Genomic DNA, 21,194 nt, shown 5'->3' with positions numbered 1-21,194 from the left:
ACTTTGCGGAGCCCCATAAAATAAACCTACATTAAAATCGATTCATCTTAAATTTTATTGTACACTATAAAGAAATTCTCAAATAAATGTTGGGATTTAATCAGATCTTAACAAACAAGTCACAGATTCTTCTATAGGTAGTCCTTGCTTAACAACCGTTCATTTAATGATGGTTCGAAATTATGATGGCCTCAAAAAGGTTGCTTTACGGCCTGTAAACACTCCCGGCCATTGTAAAATGTTGCGCTGGCCCTGATTACAGTCGCATGGCCGCATTTCAGGCACTTGGCAACCGGCTTGCATTTATGGCCTGTAGCCGAGTGCCTTGCGATCATGAGATCACCATTTGCAACCTTTCCCATTGGAAGCCAGCAGGAAGGTTGCAAGTGGACGGGACGCAGCAGCGGGCAGTTGCTGAGCTCAAATCTTCAGGATTTGAGATCCCTGCCTTTGCACTGCTGTGAGGATGCACGGAGCTAAAATCCTTCAGCAGACAGCTCTTTCGCTCTGTCTGCTTAACAACCCAGGAGATTGCTTAACAACCACCTTCGGAAATGCCTGGATTGCAGTTGTTGAACGAAGCAGTCACATGGGCATTTTGCTTAATGACTGCTTTGTTCAATGACTGAGATTCCAGTCCCAATTGTGGTCATTAGGCAAGGACTACCTGTACTTTCTAAGGATCATAGAACATACTATAAGATATGCCTAGTGGTTGTAACAGCCTGAATATCCTCACTGTAATACTGCTTTCAGAAAAAGGTTTCTCTTGGACATACTACACATTAAGGTCTTCTCTGGAAAAGGGAGATATTAAAGAATAGATCTGCAGAAATCATGCTCAGCTGGACATGAAGACATTCTCAGCTGAATAAGAATCTCATATGAAATCTTGTTTGTGCGATAAAAACAAAGCTGAGTTTTGATGTGTTTAAAGATAAAAGAGGCTCTATTTCAGAATTATGACTTAAGTGCAGATATTCTGATTTCAGGATTTAATTCCTTCAAAAAAAAATCCGTACCTTCAGCTTTGTTTTTTATGCTATTCAGATAAGGAATTGTATTAGGAGACTAATACAAGTTAATGACATGCATCAATTAGCAGGGGAACATCACAGTATAAATTATCTGAATGCCCAATCAAGGCCATGATGTATTTTAAGCCATAATTTGGCTATATTTGGAATGCAAATTTCTTTCATCAGTGTAATTTTACAAGTTTATTTTTTTAAAATAATTCAACTTTTTTTGTTTTTGGATTTTATTGAACAAAACTTATACATATGCTTTTTCATATCATAAAAAAGTTTATCTTCAAGGATGGAGGAATACATTCATTATTTGCTTTAGTGAGTTTTAATAATTACACTTTAAGAGAAGGTATGATTACAAATTCACTAATTTTGGCAAGTACACACACACATGGAATTGACTAATAAAGTCTTTTGGGTTTATTATAATAAAATGTGTCAAGTAATATCTCTTTCAGAGCAGACATTATTCTATGGCCTAGGACATGCAGGCTAACAGCTATCTTCACATTTACAACACTGCACAATATTAAAAGCAGAATTAGGTTAAAATATGGATTATATATCTATAATTGTGTGTGTATGTGTGTATGTGTGTTATACCATCATTACATTTAATCAAGCTGTTGGATAATATTTGCATGATCAAACTTTCTACACCTGCTACAAACCTTTTATTTCTTTTTCAGTATATGTCTGCAGCATTTATTTATGCCAGATGGCCAGACTGTGAATTATGAATCAGCAGATCCACCTTTTCCTGAAGTATTTCTTCAGATATATGGCCCTTTTGTGTTTCAGGTTGCTTGCTTTATTTTAGTCTTTGAAACAAAGGACTAAAGCTTTCTTGCTGACATAATTTTTGGATGGGATGGCATAATTTTTGGATAATAATGGGGAAATCCTTTTAGCTGATCTGTACAAATTCATTGGCCTCTGTGTTAGCTTCTGCCATCCAGAAATGGAGATAAATGTTTCTTCCATACGTATGGCTGCATGCCTTGGGAATTAAGTTTCTAAACTACTTGGGGACGTTCTGACTATTATTATGACTAATTTAAATGTTGATGCTATTTTTACTCTAAAAATATTTTGGTTTCACTAAGCCTAAATTTCCCCTGCAGTAGATATTTCTCTATTATCATGAGCTTTAGCTGTAAACAAATACTATTATTTTATTCATTTGTTTATTCATTAACACATCCCATTTTCTTCTGGAGCCTTTAGCATGTTAGGAAGACTTTCTTTCTTTTCAAGAATTAATTGGGCTGATGACATTGGACAGCGTTTTCATTTCTGATCCTAACATCTACAAATTGTCCATGGTTATCGTGAAAGAGAATGCCTCCATATAACTAGAAACTTATGTGGTTCAAAGTTCCAGCTCAGATGTGCAGAAATCTGTGTTTAAAGCTTCACCACTGCAGACATCCACACATTGATGGTCTGGCTTGTACAACATGGTGGGGAATGGTGAAGGTTCAGACAAACAGTATAATAGGCTGTTTTAGGAAAGCATGATATGCCTTTTGTAGGATAAATTCATAAAAGAAGATTGCAGTTTTAAAAATACAGACCACACTATATGAAAATTGAACCAAGAACAGAAAGTATGGTTGGGATGCCTGAGTAAGCATACATTTAGGCTATTCTGTACATTACTGTGTAATGTCTATCACCATAATATCTTAGCATCTCAAATTGTCCTTCTGAATGTGATTTTCCATCCTCATAATCCTCCTTTTCTGAAATTTTGCACTCAATATTGTAAAGTACCTTTTAACAAACACTGGATATCTTTGACTGCAGATTTATGAGTTACTTTGAAACCTGTCAAACAAAAAGGAAAAACATATTATTCATCTCTACAAGGGGAGAATATAAGTATACTTACCTACCAAGAAGCATGCAAATTATCTTGAAACTGGTAAGGCTGACAGAATATTTTAAAAAATCTGGGAAGGAGCAAGGAAAGATACCAGTGGTGGGCCAGGAGGAGAACTGAGACTGAGCAGAATAAGGCCAATCATGGGTACTGTCAGAGTACCGCTGGATGTTTCAGTGGTCAGATGTAATAGAACTCAGCAGGAATGGTTAAAGCAAGATAGACAGGCAGGTAATTAGATTGTCTGGCCATCTCTGACACCTACTAATTACTAGAAGTAAAGTATGATCTATGTCATAGAAAAGACAGATGAGGAAAATATAGAAATACATATAGTTAAAAATAAGCACATTTTAAAATGGTACCATTGTTTTGAAATTTAGTAATTAAGTCAGTGTGTTGGATCAATGGAAGAGATATTTAGATAGTCCAGAAATGGGATAGCAAAACTGAGTGAGAGATTTCCTCAATGAGCTAGTGTACCAGTAACTCACAGGCACAATAGTTTTATAGGAGATCTCACAACCCCATTGTGTAGTTCTGCCTCTACAGTAGGACTGAAGGGAAAAGAATCTTTGGGATATTGAGTAAAACTGCTTTAGGCTTTGGACATGGACCTATCATCACCTCTGTTTCTGCAATAGAAGGGCTGATGGTAGAGGTTCTGGAACCAGGGTTGAACCCATGAGGGACACTGAATCTTGTATGCCAGGATTATGATTGCTGTGATCAGTGTAGACTGTCAGATGGGATTAAATCTTTGCTAAACTGGGGTCCAGAATTAGGATCTTCTGTTTTGGGGGATTCTGTGGTGCAAGATCAACTTGACTAAGCCTTTACTGGCTCCAGTAATTTTCATTCTTGGAAGTTCATTACAAACTTTATGGGTATGATCCTCTAAACACCCTGTAATTTCTTTAAAAAGTAACTAAAGAGTGACCAAAAATATGCTCTTTATAAAACTAAAACTTATACCAAAAAGGGAAAGTGAGAAAATATTATTCAATGAAATCTATTTCTCACAGATTCTAATATTAATTTGTCTCATCCATTCTGAGATATTTGGGATGGAAGATAATATTGCCTTCCTTCCTTAATATGGACTGAATAAACAAATCAGAGGCACACCCATGGAATCACCACTCTCAGGACTCATAGCAGAGATTGTAATGCACCACCTAGAAACTATAGCACTTCCATGCATACAACCAAAAGTAGGATCTGATATGTAGATGACACCTTTGTTATAATAAAAAAGGAACAACTAGAGAAGACACATGAAACTATCAACAACATCTTCAAAGGAATAAAATTCACCAGAGAGGAATAAAACAACAACACGTTACCCTTCCTGGATATCCTCATCAGCAGAGGAAACAACAGCAAATTAGAAACCCAAGTCTATCGGAAGACAACCCACACTAATCAAGTACTCCATTACTAAAGTAACAACCCAACTTCCCACAAGAGAAGCTGTGTAAGAACATTATTCAAATGAGCACAAATGCACTGCAGCAACCCAGAACAGCGGGGAAAGGAAACAGACCACGTATACCACATCTTCCAACAAAATGGACATCCATGCAACTTTATCAAAAAGTGTCTGGCCACTCAACCTACTACAATACAACCAACACAGTCTATGAAAAGGTTAACAGTGCCGTACATCAGAAACGTCTCAGAAACAACCAACAGACTATTACAACCACATGGCATCTCTGTAGCTCACAAACCAACTAAAGCCCTCCACAGCATCTTAAGTAAACCAAAAGACCCAGTAGCCCAAGAAGAAAAAACAGGAGTCATATGCAACATACAGTGTAAGGACTGTAACAACCACTATGTAGGACAGACAGGCCGAAGGCTTGCAGAGCACATCTATGAACACCAACTAGCAGTCAGAAGACACAACAAAAACTCCTTAATCTCACAACACATGGACAGATATAACCATAGTTTCAGCTGGGAAACTGTCAGCATCTTAGACCAAGCTAAATCCCAAAATGTGAGGGAATTCCTGGAAGCTTGGTATTCAGACAAAGTAGCCATCCACAGGCACATAGAGATAAACAACATCTACACACTATTCAAAAGAGACAATAAAAAGGAAACAAAAGACCAGAACATTTCCTCACCAGCAATCATCACCCAGATAAACAGAGATTAACACCAAGATTATCACCAGACATACGATCAAGCAGTAAACAATACTCTAATCAAGGAACTACCAGGAACCCCCCCCCACACACACACACACACACCAACACAGGGAGGACAAGCCACTGTATATAACAGAGAGCAAACTCCACTCCATTCTAGCACTGAAGATGTTACCTAGCTGGTTACGAAACATTTGCAAAAAAACAACCAAGCTCAGAAAACCCCAAGGACTCCACAGTTGAACCCTGAGCTACGCATATTCTTTTCTATTGGACTGAATAAAATGTGTGTGTCTGTGTGTGTGTGTGTGTGTGTGAAATATCAGCAGATTAGGGAGCAGTCTTCAATGCTTAAAATATGTGTCATGTGGGCAATCAGATATGCTTATCTGAGATGTCTATTTATCATTGCCTCTCATATCATTAACCCTGAACTAATCAACAGTCATGGGCAAGGGGATTCAGTTGTTTGAAAATCTAAAACACTGGGAAATGATGATGATACAGGGTAAGAAAGCAATGTGGAGGGTGGAAAAAAAATCTTCCAGGTGCTGTAAGATTGTCTGTCTCACCCCTTGCTTAATACTTTGCCTGCCTTTTGGTGTTTAGGAAGAAGTCACGTGAGCATGGAAGGGAATGTGTGCAAGGACTGCTAGAATACAGAGCTTGCAGAATGCGAGTGGGAGACAGGGAGTGTATCAGAGACAGCTTAGTAGAAAGAGAATGTGCAGCCTGCTGCTGTTACAGCTACTGCAGCTTTGGAGTGAAAGCTTGTGATCCAGCTTGATATCCCATCTGTTCTGCATCCCCAGGAGTGCAAACCCTTCCATGGTGCAAGAAGACTCCAATGCCAAGAGTGCAGAGGAATAGGGAGAGGAGGCTTTTCAACTTATGAGAATATCTGCTGGGAGATCCTCGTACTTTTACTGCACTTAAGGTAATGCTGCAACTATTCTATTTCTCTACCTTTCTGAAAGATTACTTTTTCAAGAGGACAGGATCCTTCTTCTCTGATGAGAAAGGATCTACTTTTTCAGGAAAGCAAGTACCTCAGTCTATAGTGGCTCAAATGTACTTCAAGAACTCATCAAGCTTTTGGAGCTACCTCATATTTTTAAAAGTCCCAAAAAAGTATCAGACCTTTTATGTGATGTGGTTTAGCTCCTTGACCTATCATCTAACAAAGCTGGTATTAATCCTGCTTTGTTCCATTAATTTCCGGTGGACTAGATGTTTTCAAAAAATAAAATACTTCTGATTTGGCAGCTAAGCAATTATTTTATCAGATGCCGATATTCATGAATTTATTTTTTTTATTTTAATGCCTCCCACCACACTAAAGATGACTAGACTGCAGGAATTCAGTTTTAGTGTCTTTGGGGAATTTGGTCCATTACATGCTTTTTTTCTTTTTTCTTTCTTTCTCTCCTTGCCTCTTCTTTGTCCAGGCATTTATCTATTCTTTCTCCTCTCCTTCCAGCTTATCTTTCCCAATAGGGCTGGAAGGAGAATCCCCCATGGAATCCCCAGTGTACATTTTTCGTGAAGAGCCAGGTCCCACCTGCCCCCCAGGTTATTGCCCTTTTCCAAGCAGAACCAGCCACAGCTGGCTTGCAGACTGGGAAGAATATGGGAACAGCAGCAATGGCATGTATGAGGACTTACAGCAGAATCAGACCAATATCTCCCCAGCTATTCCTATCATCATCACAGCAGTCTACTCCATGGTCTTTGTGGTGGGCTTGGTGGGCAACTCTCTGGTTATGTTTGTCATCATAAGGTAAGTAGTATGAAAGGCAATTATGGTAAATCTTGCTAACCCGTGAAAAGGGGAAATTCTTATTACAGGAAGCAGATATCAATGAAGGGAAAGAAGGTAAGGAGATCAGGAAGCTCACTGGTCCATGCTTAACTATTGCATCCAAGGAGATAGTCTGTAGGTGATGGTAAAGTGTATGTTTTGGACTCAGAAGGTTGCATTTTTAATCACTAGCATTTTGAGATATAGTGGAAGAAAGGTGTGCCTGAAATCTTGGCATTTGCTAGCAACAATAGAATTGTGGCTAACGTTGTTAACATTTAAGTGTTAAGATTCCTTAGGTGCTGCCTGATGGACACACATCAGGGAATAATCTACAAACTGGTATCTGGGGCTGGGGGGTGAGGAGTGAAAGGGGAGGAAATGATTTCTTCCCAGAAATATTACCTTCTGCTTTGCCTTAGATGATGCAGCAGGTGGCTGACTTTTCTGGGCTCACAAGTGAAGCAGGAATGGGCCTTTGTAATACCTGGAAAGGGCACTATCAGGACTGTCATGAGTCTGGAAAGTTGAAAAACATTCCATAAAAAGGCAATGGCAAGCCACTTTTGTACTGTTGATAAGAAAACTGCATAGCTTTGTTTATATAGTCACCAGAAGTTGAGTTTCCCAGGAAGAGACTTTGGATTAGCATAGTAAAGAAGCTGTGGAAAAACTGCCTAAACAGATTTAGTGTCAGCCCTGCTTTCATTTGGAATATAGATGGAGAAAACCGAAATGGGAAAGTGATGACACTGTTTTAAGGTGATCAGCCTGGACTATGTGACAGTTGGAAAGCATTGCAGAAATATGTGGCTACAGCTCCCCCCAGGGATAAAAATGTCACTTATATTATTACTAATTTTATGTAGAATATATACACATACAAATTATTCATCAATCATCTTTCTAATTATGTTCTCCTTTAGCTTTCAAATAATCTTCTTTTTATTCTGTATACTTTTTAAAACAAAATATGACTTACAATGAGATTCATCTAGAGTGCCACGTCTGTGCAGGAAAAACCCCTAAGCTCAGTAGAGCTCCCCACTTCCCAATGTATGTATGTGAACAAGGTCATGTTCACAAAGTTATTCAGCTAAATGGAGGTTCTATACCCAGCTCTTCCTTATTTCAGTATACATTTCTGATGCTTAGAGACCTCTCAGTGACCTACCTTAAGGACTTGCAACTTATCTTGCAGGGAACAGGATTGTGGGTGGCAAGCGACTGCCTTTTTGACTGCCTTTCTAATCATTTGCTTCAAACCCATTTCAATTTTTATATTTGTATTTATTTTTACTGTTGTGGGCTTTACTGGAGATAGTATTATTTTGTATTGTTTTTACTGATCTTTTGTAAAGTGCTCTGAGGAGCTTCTGGGAGACAGAAATTAATAAAATAAATATGCGAATGGAATACGGGAAGTCTAATAAGCATTCAGTTGTCCAGCTGCTCTGTGCTTGTCTGTGGAGTCTAGAGAAAGAGAGTGCTGCAGAGTTTCACTTAACAGAATAATCTGGGAGTAGACTAGATTTTAATCAGGATTTGGTACACCTGAACTGGTTTCTAGATTTCATGAAATCATTATAATTTTGCTTCATACAAGACTTGGTGTGGATATACTTCTGTTTCCACATCATGTGATAGGAAAATGGTGGTGGCAAGGCATTAGTAAACTGAACAAAATCTGAGATTAAAAAAACAAAACAAAACAAAACAAAAAAATCTTTAAATCAGTTTCTGCAGTTTTTGCTTTTGATTTAAGCATCAGTGCTCTAGGCGTGAAAGTCTAAATCTAACAGTAATCTAAAACCTCATTTTTCTAAAGATGCTAGCAACCATGTGGAAGGATATGGGAAGAGTTATTGGCCACAAATTATAAACTATATTTTCTACCTTAAAGTAAGGTCACCTTTAAATTGAGGTTGACTCTGGTGCTTAAATCAATACATCTATGTGGTTTTCTTGGCAAAAAGTGTTAGCCATTTCCTTCTTCTGAGATGCTTCCTAGTCTAGTTTCTGGCCTAGTTTGTTTTTGTATTTTTATACTTTTAATATTTTCTTTTCCTCAATTTGCCAACAATCAATTGCTCATAGTAATTACAGTATACTTGCTATTTTGATTGAAACCTTTGGTCTCATCTGTCACAGGGTATTCAAATTCTGCAGTTCGTTCTCTGTTTGAAATCCAATAACAGTGGTGATAAATTAGAAATAAGACAGATTGTGAGAAATATTTCAGAATAATATTAAACGGAGAACTCACAATGTTTATTTTCCAAAAGAGATCATTCAAGGGAAATGCCTCTAATCACTACAATATGTAACAATTCTATTGTTATTTGTCAGGAGGAGTGTCAGATCTAGGGTATTTCTCCTGTCCTCTTCTGATGTAACAAAGTTGTAATCCAAGGAGGAGGAGGAGGAGGAGGAGGAGGAGGAGGAGGAGGAGTACAAATTTGGGGCTCAACCCATCACTCTGATTTCTTTGTGACAGGGAAGTGCTGAAATGAAATTGCAATTGATTGGACACTTAATTCTTTAGTTTCTTGAATTGACACTCACTGTTAACCTGTAATTGGTGTCTCACTTCCTTCAGTATAGCTTGTGATTTGGTGTGGTTTGGTTTTTTGCTTTGAATTCTGCTTCTTGAATTGGCTTTTAGCAAAGAAACCTTCAGCCTCAGAATTATCATCCATAAAACTGGCAGATGTTTTCCGAAATAACAATGTAAAACAGATATGTGTACTAGACACAAGATTTAATGAGCAAGGCACTCTATCTCTTACTGAGAATCTAATCTATGGTGGCCTGACATGAAATGCTATATGGTTACCTGTGATAATTGAATGCCTTAGATCAGCAGTCCCAAATTTTGTGTCTTCCACATGTTTTAGACCAATTCCCACAATCCCTCACCTCACATTTGACCACACTGACTCAGGAATATGAGACTTGAACTCCAGTATATTTAAAGGACCCCAGACACAGGAAAAGCTATTTTCAATGAACACAGCATTTATGAGCTTTGCCCTTTTATCATTAGAACTTCAATACAGAGCATAGGATTCTACTACAAGCCTCTGTTCCAGACTTTCACAAAACTTTCCTTTGATTCCATGGGGCTATGCCTGTAGAGACATGCCAAAATAATAGCATTTCCAGCTGCTGACTCCTCCTCTCTTCCTTCCATAAATTACAGATACTGTTACCATTATTTCATTTTCATGTAACATTGTAGGCTTCTCTGGCAAGCTAGGGAATGATCATATGCCTTCGAGCACGAGGTACAGTATTCAACATGTTGAATTCTACTGAGCCATAATAATTCAGCAATTCTACTACTTAGGAAGTCTCTCACCCAAATCTTTGCTCAGCCATGAAGTCACTTATTGGCAAGCTAGTCCCCAGCCACCATTCTCCTATAATATGGGGATAATAAGCTTTATGGTTATAAAAGCTGCTGAGATGACACACATAAAAATGTTTAGCACAGACAAAATATCATTGCTATTTTTTCCAAGAAATTAAATAGCTGCAATGAAAAGAAGGGGAAATTGTGTTTAAATAAAAGCTAGAGATTCATGACCTGTCAGTTTGAAAATAGCTCAGTTAAGTGATGTTTGGCACCCCTTCTCCCACCCCCTTTTGCAATCTGCAGATAACAACAAAAATCAGAATTTCACAAAAGTCAGAGCAAGTCAGCTGGTGGTTACTGGTCATGTTGTGCCTAGCTTCTGTAGACTGGTGCCTGCTTCTGTTCCTCACAAAGGGCAGCAGCATCTGGTAGCTACTGAATGGATGCTGGTTTCTCTTGCCCTTGCTGTGACAATGCCCTGGATGAAGCTAACTTTGTTCTAGCAAAGATGGAGGTTGAAACAGGCAGATGCAAACTGCAATGAAACAGAAGAGGGGGCAGACTTGAGAAATGGGAAGAAGGCTCAGAGCCGTTCTTCATGAGTTCTTTCCATCTCACTGGAGACATCTAGCACCATGCCATTGGGTTTGTATTATCATTTACACAGCCTTATTCTACTGTTTTCCATACTGCAAGACCTCTCATCATTGAAAAATGCAGGAGACAGTAAAGAGAATCAAGCTCAACAGCCAGAATCAACAGCCAGTCTGCATAGTCCTTCAGACATCTGGGTAATAAGAACATTCCCACAAACATCTACCAGTTTGGTTCATGGCTTAATGTATTTATCTCTGCTTCTTTGGATATGACTCCCCCTCCCCCTCCCCTCCTCCTTCTCCCCCCTTTTCCTTTTCCTTTTCCTTTTCTTTTTCTCCTCCTCCAACTTTAAATGTATTAGATGGTTGTTAATGGAGCAGAACACAAATGGCCATTTGAAATTTGGTGGACAAAAAAATTGGGAAGAAAGTTTCTCCACATTTCTTTGTAGGGAGGAGAAATTCTCAAAAAATTTCACAACAGAGGAATTCCCCTTGGAGGCAAATAAGTCAATAAGTCTTCCTTCAAGAGTCACAGGACACATGGGATGCAATTATTGTTTAGAGACCTAATATTTCAAAATTATGATGATGTAGCCTGCAGATAGACTGAAGGGAAATGAATGTAATGTAGTACTGTAGAACTGAACATGGCTTGTTGGCCAGTTGTTTGTAAAAGTTTAATGAATCTAGAATTATCAAGGAATCCAAGGAACAGGGCTAAGTAAGAAATATTACAAGGTAGGATTTTGTTGTTGTTGTTGGTGTTGTACTGTGGAAAAAAGTATCATGGAAGACATTCATGCCTAGCTCTGGAATCCAATCTGAGTAAATGACCTATGATGTGTATGCTTGGCAACTGTGAGGCTCATTCCTACACAGCTGCTAAGGAAGGAATGAAACAAGACTTTCCCAGCAAATACAGTAAAACAAGCATTCTAATATGAAAGACAGTGACACTGTTGGGAAAAAAAGAAAGAAAGAAAAGAAATTTTCAGTTGGGTAGGTGTTGGATTAGTTTCTATACCAGGAGTTGGAAACCTGTGGTCCTCCAGATATTGATGAACTTCAGTTATTAGCCTTCTTCACCATTAGCTATAGCAGGTGGAGTTGTTAGGAACTGATGTCCAGGAAGATTGGAATGTTCCCATCCACGTTCTACAGGAAGCAAAGCTGAGGGTAGGTGATGCGAAGATCTGGGTATTTTTCTAATGCATTTCTGATTATGGCAACCATATAAATGGTGGGAATGGGCGGGGGGGGGGGAACCTTTGCTATTTTAACATTCTTTTCACAGCAGGAGCTTCACTGGAAATATCATTTATCACTTATTTAAATTTGAAGAAAATGACTCAAATTTCAATTTGTAATGGAAAAACCACTGCAGCATTATGGATCTGCTGTCTCAATGCCTTTGTCAATGTAATAATGGGTACCAATGGCAGTGTGACTCATTCAGCAGTTCTGAGTTTTCCCTGTGTCTCAGTTCCAGTTGTACCAGGCTGCTTTTTAAATGGAAGAACAGCTGAGTACCTTCAGGATTGAAGTAGGCCATTTTCCCCCCAAATCATCTTATATGCTTCCAGTAATGTGACTCATTTTCTAGGTTTTGTTAGGCTTCTAACAAGGGATTTTTTTACAGTTATATTGGCAAAACTCAGCAGGGAGAAAAGGTAAGACTGTTTCTGATGATATCTGAGAGGAGGTGGGAGGTGGTTCTATCTTCATAATCACACATTCAATTTATAGCTCAATACTATACCAGACAGAGTGCATAGGATTAAACTATAAGAATCCCACTTTGCCTTAATACCTTAAAGTATATTAGAATGCACTAAAGTGACGGGGCACTTTCTTATTACATCTTGAATGCATGTGTAAGTGCTTATTAAATAATGTTGTTAACTAACCAGCATGAATAGAACTAATAACATTTCACTGTACACCTATTTGCATATGATGCTCTCTCATTGTTTTGTTATTAAATCATAATAAAGGTGTAAATCCTTATCAGCTGAAATACTTTAGCTCTAACCTTAGCATAAAGTGCTCTGTTTGAGAAGCTACTTCAATTGATTGTATTTAGTTATCCTTGTGCTTTGATCCCTCTCTGCCTGATAGACCTCTGTAGCATTCTGATTCATTCTTGTTGACCCCCAACTTGCACTGTCTTGTCTCTTCCCTCTGGAACTTAAACTGGTTTGGCACTTGTCTCCTGGAGTGACTAACCAACTAGTCTTCTTTGTGTGCCTCTGGCCATTAGTAATCCCAGTTAGATATTCTTTTTGAAGTTAGATCTTGAACTGTTTGTGCTTTCTGTCCCTGATCCAAGACAAAAGATGGACAGACAAATATAACTACTCTTTTTTTGAGAGAGCAAGAGACCGAGAGAGCCAGAGAGCTAACATTGAAAACATAATTGAAAAAGTGAGATATGGAATTCTGAAATTTGTCTTATACTCCTCCCCAAGGTCCACAATTCCAAGTTAATTTGGGTACTTCTATAATTACATAGTAACATTTAATTAGACAGATGAACTGAATACATGTCTCTGATAGATAAACTTGCACTGAAATCTGTTTTGTTCTAGATTTATGAAAAGTGTTTCAAGGCACCTGCATGATTCTCCATATAATATTGAAATATCTCTAAACCCTTCAAAATCAGAAATAAGTAGTACCCAGATTCTTTGATCTTTCCAAAAGGCCATGAGATCCAGATCTAGTGCTGTTTTAATTTTAATAGAGTGGAAGCAAGACTCTATAGTAGGCATGAAAAGTAGGATGGGTACAGTTACAGAATCTAAAGTCTGTTTCATGGAGACAGACAGCTCTGTGTTGGCCCCTTGTAATGCAGTATTGTTCTGTCAATTGCACATGGCAGACCATCCATGTGAAGCAGCTATCCAGCCCTGTTATGTCTGTGTTTTTCACTAATGCAAATGGAAATATTATTTAAAAAAGAAGAGTGAGATAATATGAACAAGAAAACTACTAGCTTGGAATAGTGAAGTGCTTCATAGGGGCAAATTATTGTAAGTGGTACTGTGTGCATTCATAGTACATTCTACTGATTGAATGTTCTAAATATTAGAAGTCTATGCCCTGGGATTTCTTGAGAGCCTCTCATCCAAAGAATAAATGGGTCTAACCCTGTTCAGCTTTGTTTATGATTAGCCAATGTCACTTATATGCTGTCACATTCTGTGATTTTTTAAATGTTATGGAAATAATATAATCAGATATGAGCAGCATTACTCTGTCATTAGGACCACTTAGCATTTGATAAAATGGCCATAATAATTAATACCTATGGAGTAAAATATTGATGAGATTATGATAACTGCATTTTGTTTTTGTTTCAAAGAAAACAAATGCTAGGTTTTACTTGTCATCAACAGAGAATATTTTATTTTCATTAGCTACAAATAAATTTTGTTGCTGATAACTTAATTTGCATACTCTAATTAAAATCACTCATGAATTCAGTTCTGCCTGTAGCAAGTAAAACTTAATTGGTAACATAGCAGGGCAATGTTAAATCAATTAAGTCATGGAGTACAATATTCAGTTGTTGATTCTGAAGGTTGGAGTCGATATAATCACTATGTTTCTTGCTGTGTTTTTCCTCTAGTAATATTCTCTCAAGCTTCATGATCCCAACAAGCAGGGATCAAGTACAAAGCTAAATGATTATCCTATTTAGGAATTTACAATCTGTTTTTTTTCAAAAGTGTTACACTTTATGAAGTTCATCTCAATCAAGGCATTTTTACATGCCAGAGGAGTGTAAACAAATACAAAACCAATTCAAACAATGCAATTTCAGCATCCTTTCTTTTCAGAACAAAAATATGTTATCTAGTATCCCTTCTTTCTTCAAAGAAAAGGAAGCAGGAAATTGTTTTCCTTATTTAAAACAAATAATTTTAATAATTATTTATTAACAATCAATGTAATAAACAGCATAAGTTGGAGCAGAATCTCATCATGGAGAATCAATTCATTAAAACAGTGATTTGTGTTGATTTACATCTACCCCAATAAGACTAAGTCTGGAGGTAACTTTGGTATGTTAGGTTTCAGCACTGGCTGTATTACATCCTCACTGTGGGCAAAAAGGAATGGATTAGAGTAGTGGAACTCTAACTCCTCTGTATTTCAGAGGCAGCTGATAAAAGGGCTGCACAGACAACATGGAAAAGCAGGCAATGAGGAAATGCAGGGATGTGTTTTGTTCCCAGAGACTTGATGCACTTTTATCTCTGCCAAAATATTTCCCCATCAGAACCTCAAAGAAATAAAAAGTATTATCTTGGGGGAAGCAGTTTGGTATGGGTGTGTGGGTTTATGTGTGTGCGTGTATGAAAGCTAAAATTTAATACTACGCAAAATGGTGTGGTTGTTTTTTAATAGTCTCTGTATTAGACTTATGGAAAAATATTTAAAAACACTATTTTTTTTAGGTACACAAAGATGAAGACTGCAACCAACATTTATATTTTTAATTTGGCTCTGGCAGATGCTCTTGTTACCACAACTATGCCATTTCAAAGTACTGAGTATTTAATGAACTCTTGGCCCTTTGGGGATGTGCTGTGTAAAATAGTCATTTCAATTGACTACTATAACATGTTTACAAGCATATTCACCTTGACCATGATGAGTGTGGATCGCTACATTGCTGTGTGTCACCCAGTGAAGGCCCTGGACTTTCGCACTCCTCTGAAGGCCAAGATCATCAATATATGCATCTGGGTCTTATCTTCATCCGTTGGCATTTCAGCCATAGTTCTTGGAGGTACCAAGGTCAGGGAAGGTGAGTACAACACTGATTTTTGTATGTAGCCTGTAAAACAGTGGTATACTGTTGATTCTTAAGTCTATTCTATGTGCTTTGCTAACTTATTCAGAATTAATAGAAGTAATTCTACTTCTGAGAATCCCTCCTTTAAGCTCAGCCTTGCAAGATAGGCAAAGTCAGGAAATGGATTCCACAAGGACACCATTTGTTGTTGGAGGATATAATAACAAAATCTTGAAAGCTGGCTAGAATTTCCTTCTGTCCTCTCTTATCCCATGCAGAATCAAGGCAGGATTATTTTAAGTCTCTTTCTATGCTTACTATTTTCCCAGGGCTGAGATTTCATTTACAGTCTTTCCTAACTGTTAAGAGATCTTGTATTCCTTTACCGATATTATCTCTGCCTCCCTCTAACATTAAAAAAGAGAAGCTTTCCTAGATGTCATTACTATAGAGCATGATTTAAATATCTAATTACAAACATATGAAAAGAAGGACTCAGCTTTTCACACTTTTTAGTAAAATTCTGGTTACTAATACTGTTTAGAAATTATAGGCTGGATTATAAATGAATAGCACATCATGGCAAGTCATTTATCTTGTTTTGACGTAGTATGTTCTAATTTATTCAATAAACTATAGATAAACAATCCATGACTTACTGTAGTGCTCCCAGATCTAGACTGCAAAAATCTGGACAACTATGAGATGGCAGGAAAAGAATTAACGTTTTCAGAATCTTTTTGTTTCCTGCCATCCACTCAAAGTTTTCTCTTTCTCTTTCTGGATACCTAGTGGTCATTTGGTTTTTTTGTGGTTCAGATCTGATAGCTAGCTTAGTATCATGTATGAACTAAATCTAGTCAGTATTTTAGTAATATTTACAACGATAGAATTCAGTAAGAGAGTTGTGTTATTCCCAAACTAGAGATAGAAATATAGATCAAAAGATGCCTAGTGAGAATGGCTTCTTGAAGGCCATCTGCCCAATTTATGATGGGAAATTTAGAAGTTTGATGTTTATTCTCTTTCTAATTCTAGTTTTGAAATAAGAAAACTGTAGACTACTTACTGCTGCTAGGTTGGGCAGTTTGACTCCAGGTTGGATAATCAGCCCAACTGGTTCAATTGTCAATCAATGTTCGTTCATTTGTTCTATTTATTTATTACAAAATCAATTCAGACTCATGACAACTTATAAAACAATCAGCAAAAGCATCTGTAGCAATTAAGACATCTGTGGTAAATATCAATAATGTAAAACAATAGCTAAGTTGTTTATCCTACAAAGATAAAATATATAGTAGTGATAATGAAACATAAACAAATAATAAAACCAAATGAAATAATATCAACAGTTAAAAAAATAAAGTAATTCATTCATTGGTAAAATCACTTCAGTTAGAAACACTGAACTGAATTAATATGCTTTTCAGAAAAAAAAACTGACTTTATCTGGCACATAATCTCCAAATCAAAGCTTTGCACATCTGTACTATCTCTACTACTAGCAGTTATAGTTTAGCATACTAGCAAAACTAGTATATGATATAGCAGTTAAATAAGGAGGTGAAATATTTTGAGCTCACAATGCTCCATTTCCAGCTAAAATAATTGTTTCAGAGCAATTCTGCCTTTTCTGGAAGTGTATCATATTTGAAACAAGTTGGTTTTGAGTTCAAAATGGAAGCTCTAAACTAAACAGGACAAAATATTTTGAATTTGAGATGTTTTGCACACCCCTATAACCAACTGCATACAACAATATCTGTAAATATATTTTCAATGGTTCCTGAAATGAAGAATATGTGACTTATATCATATTCTTATAGCAAGGTTAAAAATACATTGGATCACATTAGAGTAATTTCTATGGTCTACACTTCATCAATTCCAAAGTGAATATGTATGATATCCACTAGTGGAATAATATTAATAGGCTTTTTTAAAGACCCCCCATCCCACTATGTTAAACTTCTATATAATCCCTTTTAAATTATTAGTATTATCATTATATATGTCACTTTTTACAAGTTTCCTAAAATGTTTTAATAATGATGTTTGGTCTAGTGGTTAAGGCACCAGGCTAGAAAGCAGCAGACTGTGAATTCTAGTCCTGCCATAGGCATGAAAGCCGGCTGGGTGACTTTGGGCCAGTCTCTGTCTCTCAGCCCAGATCACCTCACAGGGTTGTTGTGGGGAAATAAGAGGACCAATGTGTATTAGGTATGTTCACTACCTTGAGTTATTTATAAAAATAATAAAGGCGGGATAAAAAAATATAACAACAACAACAACAACAGAAAGACCTGCAAATAGAAGTAGAATAACTATGGCAAAAGAAAGCAAAGATAGTACTAATAGTTATAGGTACCTTAGGTGCGATCCCAAAACATCTGGAGCACCACTTGAAGACCATCGGTATTGATAAAATCACTTCAGTCAATTGCAAAAGGCAGTTTTACTTGGAACAGCTTATATCCTGGGACAATACCTCTAACACCATCAAACAACAACATCTGCCTATCTCAGGTCCTTGGGAAGGACTCGATAGGCAGATTAAAATGCCAAATCCAGACTAAACACCTGGCTGACTATGCAACCAACCCTAATAATAATAATAATTTATTTGTATGGTCAGATTCAGGTTGTGAGCCACAAATTGGCTGCTCCTGCAATAAGCCACATCATAATGCCTATTAGCTATATACATAAAATTAAAATTTGACCTGAATATATAGGAGGAAGTTGGGGACTGCCCATATGTGATAAATATTTCCTGTGGCAAACAAATCTTGCTGATTATTATGTAAATCACCTTGTTAGTTGAAGAGTTTTCAAGGCATTGTCCAAGATATCTGAAATGGTGTGGAAATATACATACAGTGGAGGAATTATGTACAGTATGCAGTTTATATCCACTGGATCAGAGAAGCAGATTGTTTTAAAAACTGCATTCCAAACATTAGCATAGCTAATAGAAAACCTAAATTAAATTAAATTAAATTAAATTAAATTAAATTAAATTAAATTAAATTAAATTAAATTAAACAAAACCACAATTGATATGCTTATGTCCTGTGTATCCAATATATCCATTTTTTTTTCTTTCCTGGGGGCTTAAATATTATGATCTAGTGGCAAGGGGAATCACATTCAAGGTTTTGAGAGCCACACACTTCAAACTGCACAATTGTGCTCTAGATGGACTTGCACTGATTTTGCTAGTTTCTATGCACCAGACCTATGCCTTTCTTGCTCAAAGACACTTTTTTTTTTTTTTTTTACAAATGAGCAAAACCCACTTGTCTTTTTATTCAGTTGGGTGAGCTGATGCTTTACAATAGCAAATGGAACATTTTGTTCTGCATACATTTCTCAGCTGTATTTACTGCTTAGATAACTCTCTTTAAAAGCTAGGGCTTATCCTTCTAACCACTCCAGTTCATTACTGAGGGGTAGTATTGCCTGAAATTAAGGATAATAATATCCCCATTTGCAAAGTTCATCCATAAACATCTGCAGAAGTATCAAGTCTGTAGTGAGGGTTTTAACAAGTAGCAAGTCTATTATGGAGGTTGTGGGTTTGTAATTAGAAAGTACAGATGTAATTAGGAACTATTCTCTATGTTTGGTTTCAGTAATACAGTAGACTGAAACTTATTATATTTACCTTGGTTCCTTAAGTTTTTCAGTTGAGTGAAAGATCCCCTGTGCATAGTTATACCTTTTGCATTTAATTGAAGGAAACCTCAGTAAACATCTTGCAAAGCTTATTAGATTTAATCTCCATTTGTAGGCCACAGTGGAGAGTTTCCATGTAAGCTTCAATTTAATCGATAGAACCAAATCCAGGGTGCAATATAATATGCTTTTTAATGTTCCACCACTGATTATAATAACAACTGTTAATACAAGTGTAATAAAGGAGAATAGCAGGATTTATGAATCTGGCCTACAGTGCTTGATTCTAGCCTTGGAAAGTGACACAACTTTGAATCTTTGTAAATTCTATGCTATTTGTTGTTGTGAAATTGTTAATTAAACAAATTCATTTGTTTTCTTCTTATGGGTCCCTTTATATACAGATACAGGCAGCATTGAATGTTCTCTTCAGTTTCCAGATGATGACTATGTCTGGTGGGACATCTTTATGAAAATCTGTGTCTTTGTATTTGCGTTTATTATCCCAGTGCTAATTATTATTGTTTGTTACACTCTGATGATCCTTCGCTTGAAAAGTGTGCGGCTTCTATCTGGATCACGAGAAAAAGATCGGAACCTCCGCCGTATCACCAGATTGGTTCTTGTTGTAGTTGCAGTTTTCATTATCTGTTGGACCCCCATCCACATTTTTGTGTTAGTTGAGGCTCTTGGAGATGTCTCACATAGCACTGCAGCCATTTCTAGCTATTATTTCTGTATTGCATTGGGCTACACAAATAGCAGTCTAAATCCCATTCTGTATGCTTTTTTGGATGAAAACTTCAAGCGTTGTTTCAAAGATTTCTGCTTTCCTTTTAAGATGAATGCAGACAGACAAAGTACCAGCAGAGTTAGAAACACAATTCAGGATCCTGCTCATGCTGGGGACGCTGATGGTACAAACAAGCCAGCATGACTAGTTGTGGAAATGTCATCATATTGTGCTCCTGGAAGAGAAGAATCCAATGATCTTGGATTAACTCAAATAACTACAGCAGTATGAAATGGACAGTAAAAGAACTATTTGATATTATTTACAAATCTCCATAGTTTCAACTATAGCCTCTATTGGTCATAATAAGGTGTTCACCATGCTCACTGATGATAAATTCTTGAATTCTGTGATTAACAGAACTTTGTATATAGCAAAGTAGTCATTTGGGGCAGAAGAAGGGAAGTAGCACTTTTTTCTCTCTCTTCTGACCCCTTATTTAGGTTTTATGTGGAAGTTAAAATATAGTTTTTAGTGACTGCTTAAAATTTTTATTAAAGAGTAAGGTTATTTCACCATATCATTAATTCAATTGTATTTGTCAGAATAGCAAACACTGGTATTTCCTTATATTGCTTATATTGATTGAGTATGCAGTGCATTTCCAGCTATTTATATGGCCATGAATCATACACTAAATTGTGAAATCTAGTCTTCTGTTGCAACAGTTTGGAAAATTCTTCTGAATGGATTCACACAGTAATGATTTATATGATGATAATATTTCATCTGATCAACTGAAGCATTTTAATTATGGATTTTCTATTTTCAATGAATAGCTTTTAATTTGAGGGAGCACTATATAATTAGCTTCTCATATCAATATTGGTGAATTGTATTTATTTAAGCAATTTATATTGTACCTTTGGGGAGCCCTAAAGTTCATGGACCATAACTTAGTGTAGAAGTTCTGGGTCCATTCTCCAGATGAAAAGATGAAGTGTCAGGTGATTAAAGACTTTGATAAACCTGATGAACAAACAGTCATCAAACACTATTCCAGAATATGTATATTGACCAAAAAAATGTAGCTGTTAACATATACCAAAAATTTAGAGATCATATATATGTAAATACACATTA

At 36.8% G+C, this 21,194-nt stretch overlaps 1 protein-coding gene across 1 annotated transcript; it reads left to right on the top strand.

The window, feature by feature from the left end:
• Nucleotides 1-6,566: 6,566 nt before the first annotated feature.
• OPRK1 (opioid receptor kappa 1) lies at nt 6,567-20,712 on the top strand. Its single transcript, XM_088130590.1, has 3 exons — nt 6,567-6,855; nt 15,297-15,653; nt 19,733-20,712. Exons 1-3 carry the CDS (start codon nt 6,593-6,595, stop codon nt 20,253-20,255), a joined length of 1,143 nt encoding a protein of 380 aa, XP_087986716.1. The 5' UTR covers nt 6,567-6,592; the 3' UTR covers nt 20,256-20,712.
• The last annotated feature ends 482 nt before the right edge of the window (nt 20,713-21,194 follow it).

The sequence above is a fragment of the Python bivittatus genome, unplaced genomic scaffold (assembly GCF_059951505.1).
Source record: "Python bivittatus isolate LINGU-HERP-01145 unplaced genomic scaffold, Pbiv_v1 ctg000840_np1212, whole genome shotgun sequence".
Taxonomy (NCBI): Eukaryota; Metazoa; Chordata; class Lepidosauria; order Squamata; family Pythonidae; genus Python; species Python bivittatus.
The sequence above is the reverse complement of the archived record's forward strand: the minus strand, read 5'-3'. Positions and strand labels throughout refer to the sequence as shown.

Excerpts from the sequence above, each read along its gene's own strand:
- OPRK1 (XM_088130590.1), top strand. The coding sequence starts at position 6,593 with ATGGAATCCCCAGTGTACATTTTTCGTGAAGAGCCAGGTCCCACCTGC. Across the intron at positions 6,856-15,296 it reads GTTATGTTTGTCATCATAAG|GTACACAAAGATGAAGACTG; the intron begins GTAAGTAGTATG and ends TATTTTTTTTAG. Across the intron at positions 15,654-19,732 it reads ACCAAGGTCAGGGAAGGTGA|CATTGAATGTTCTCTTCAGT; the intron begins GTACAACACTGA and ends AGATACAGGCAG.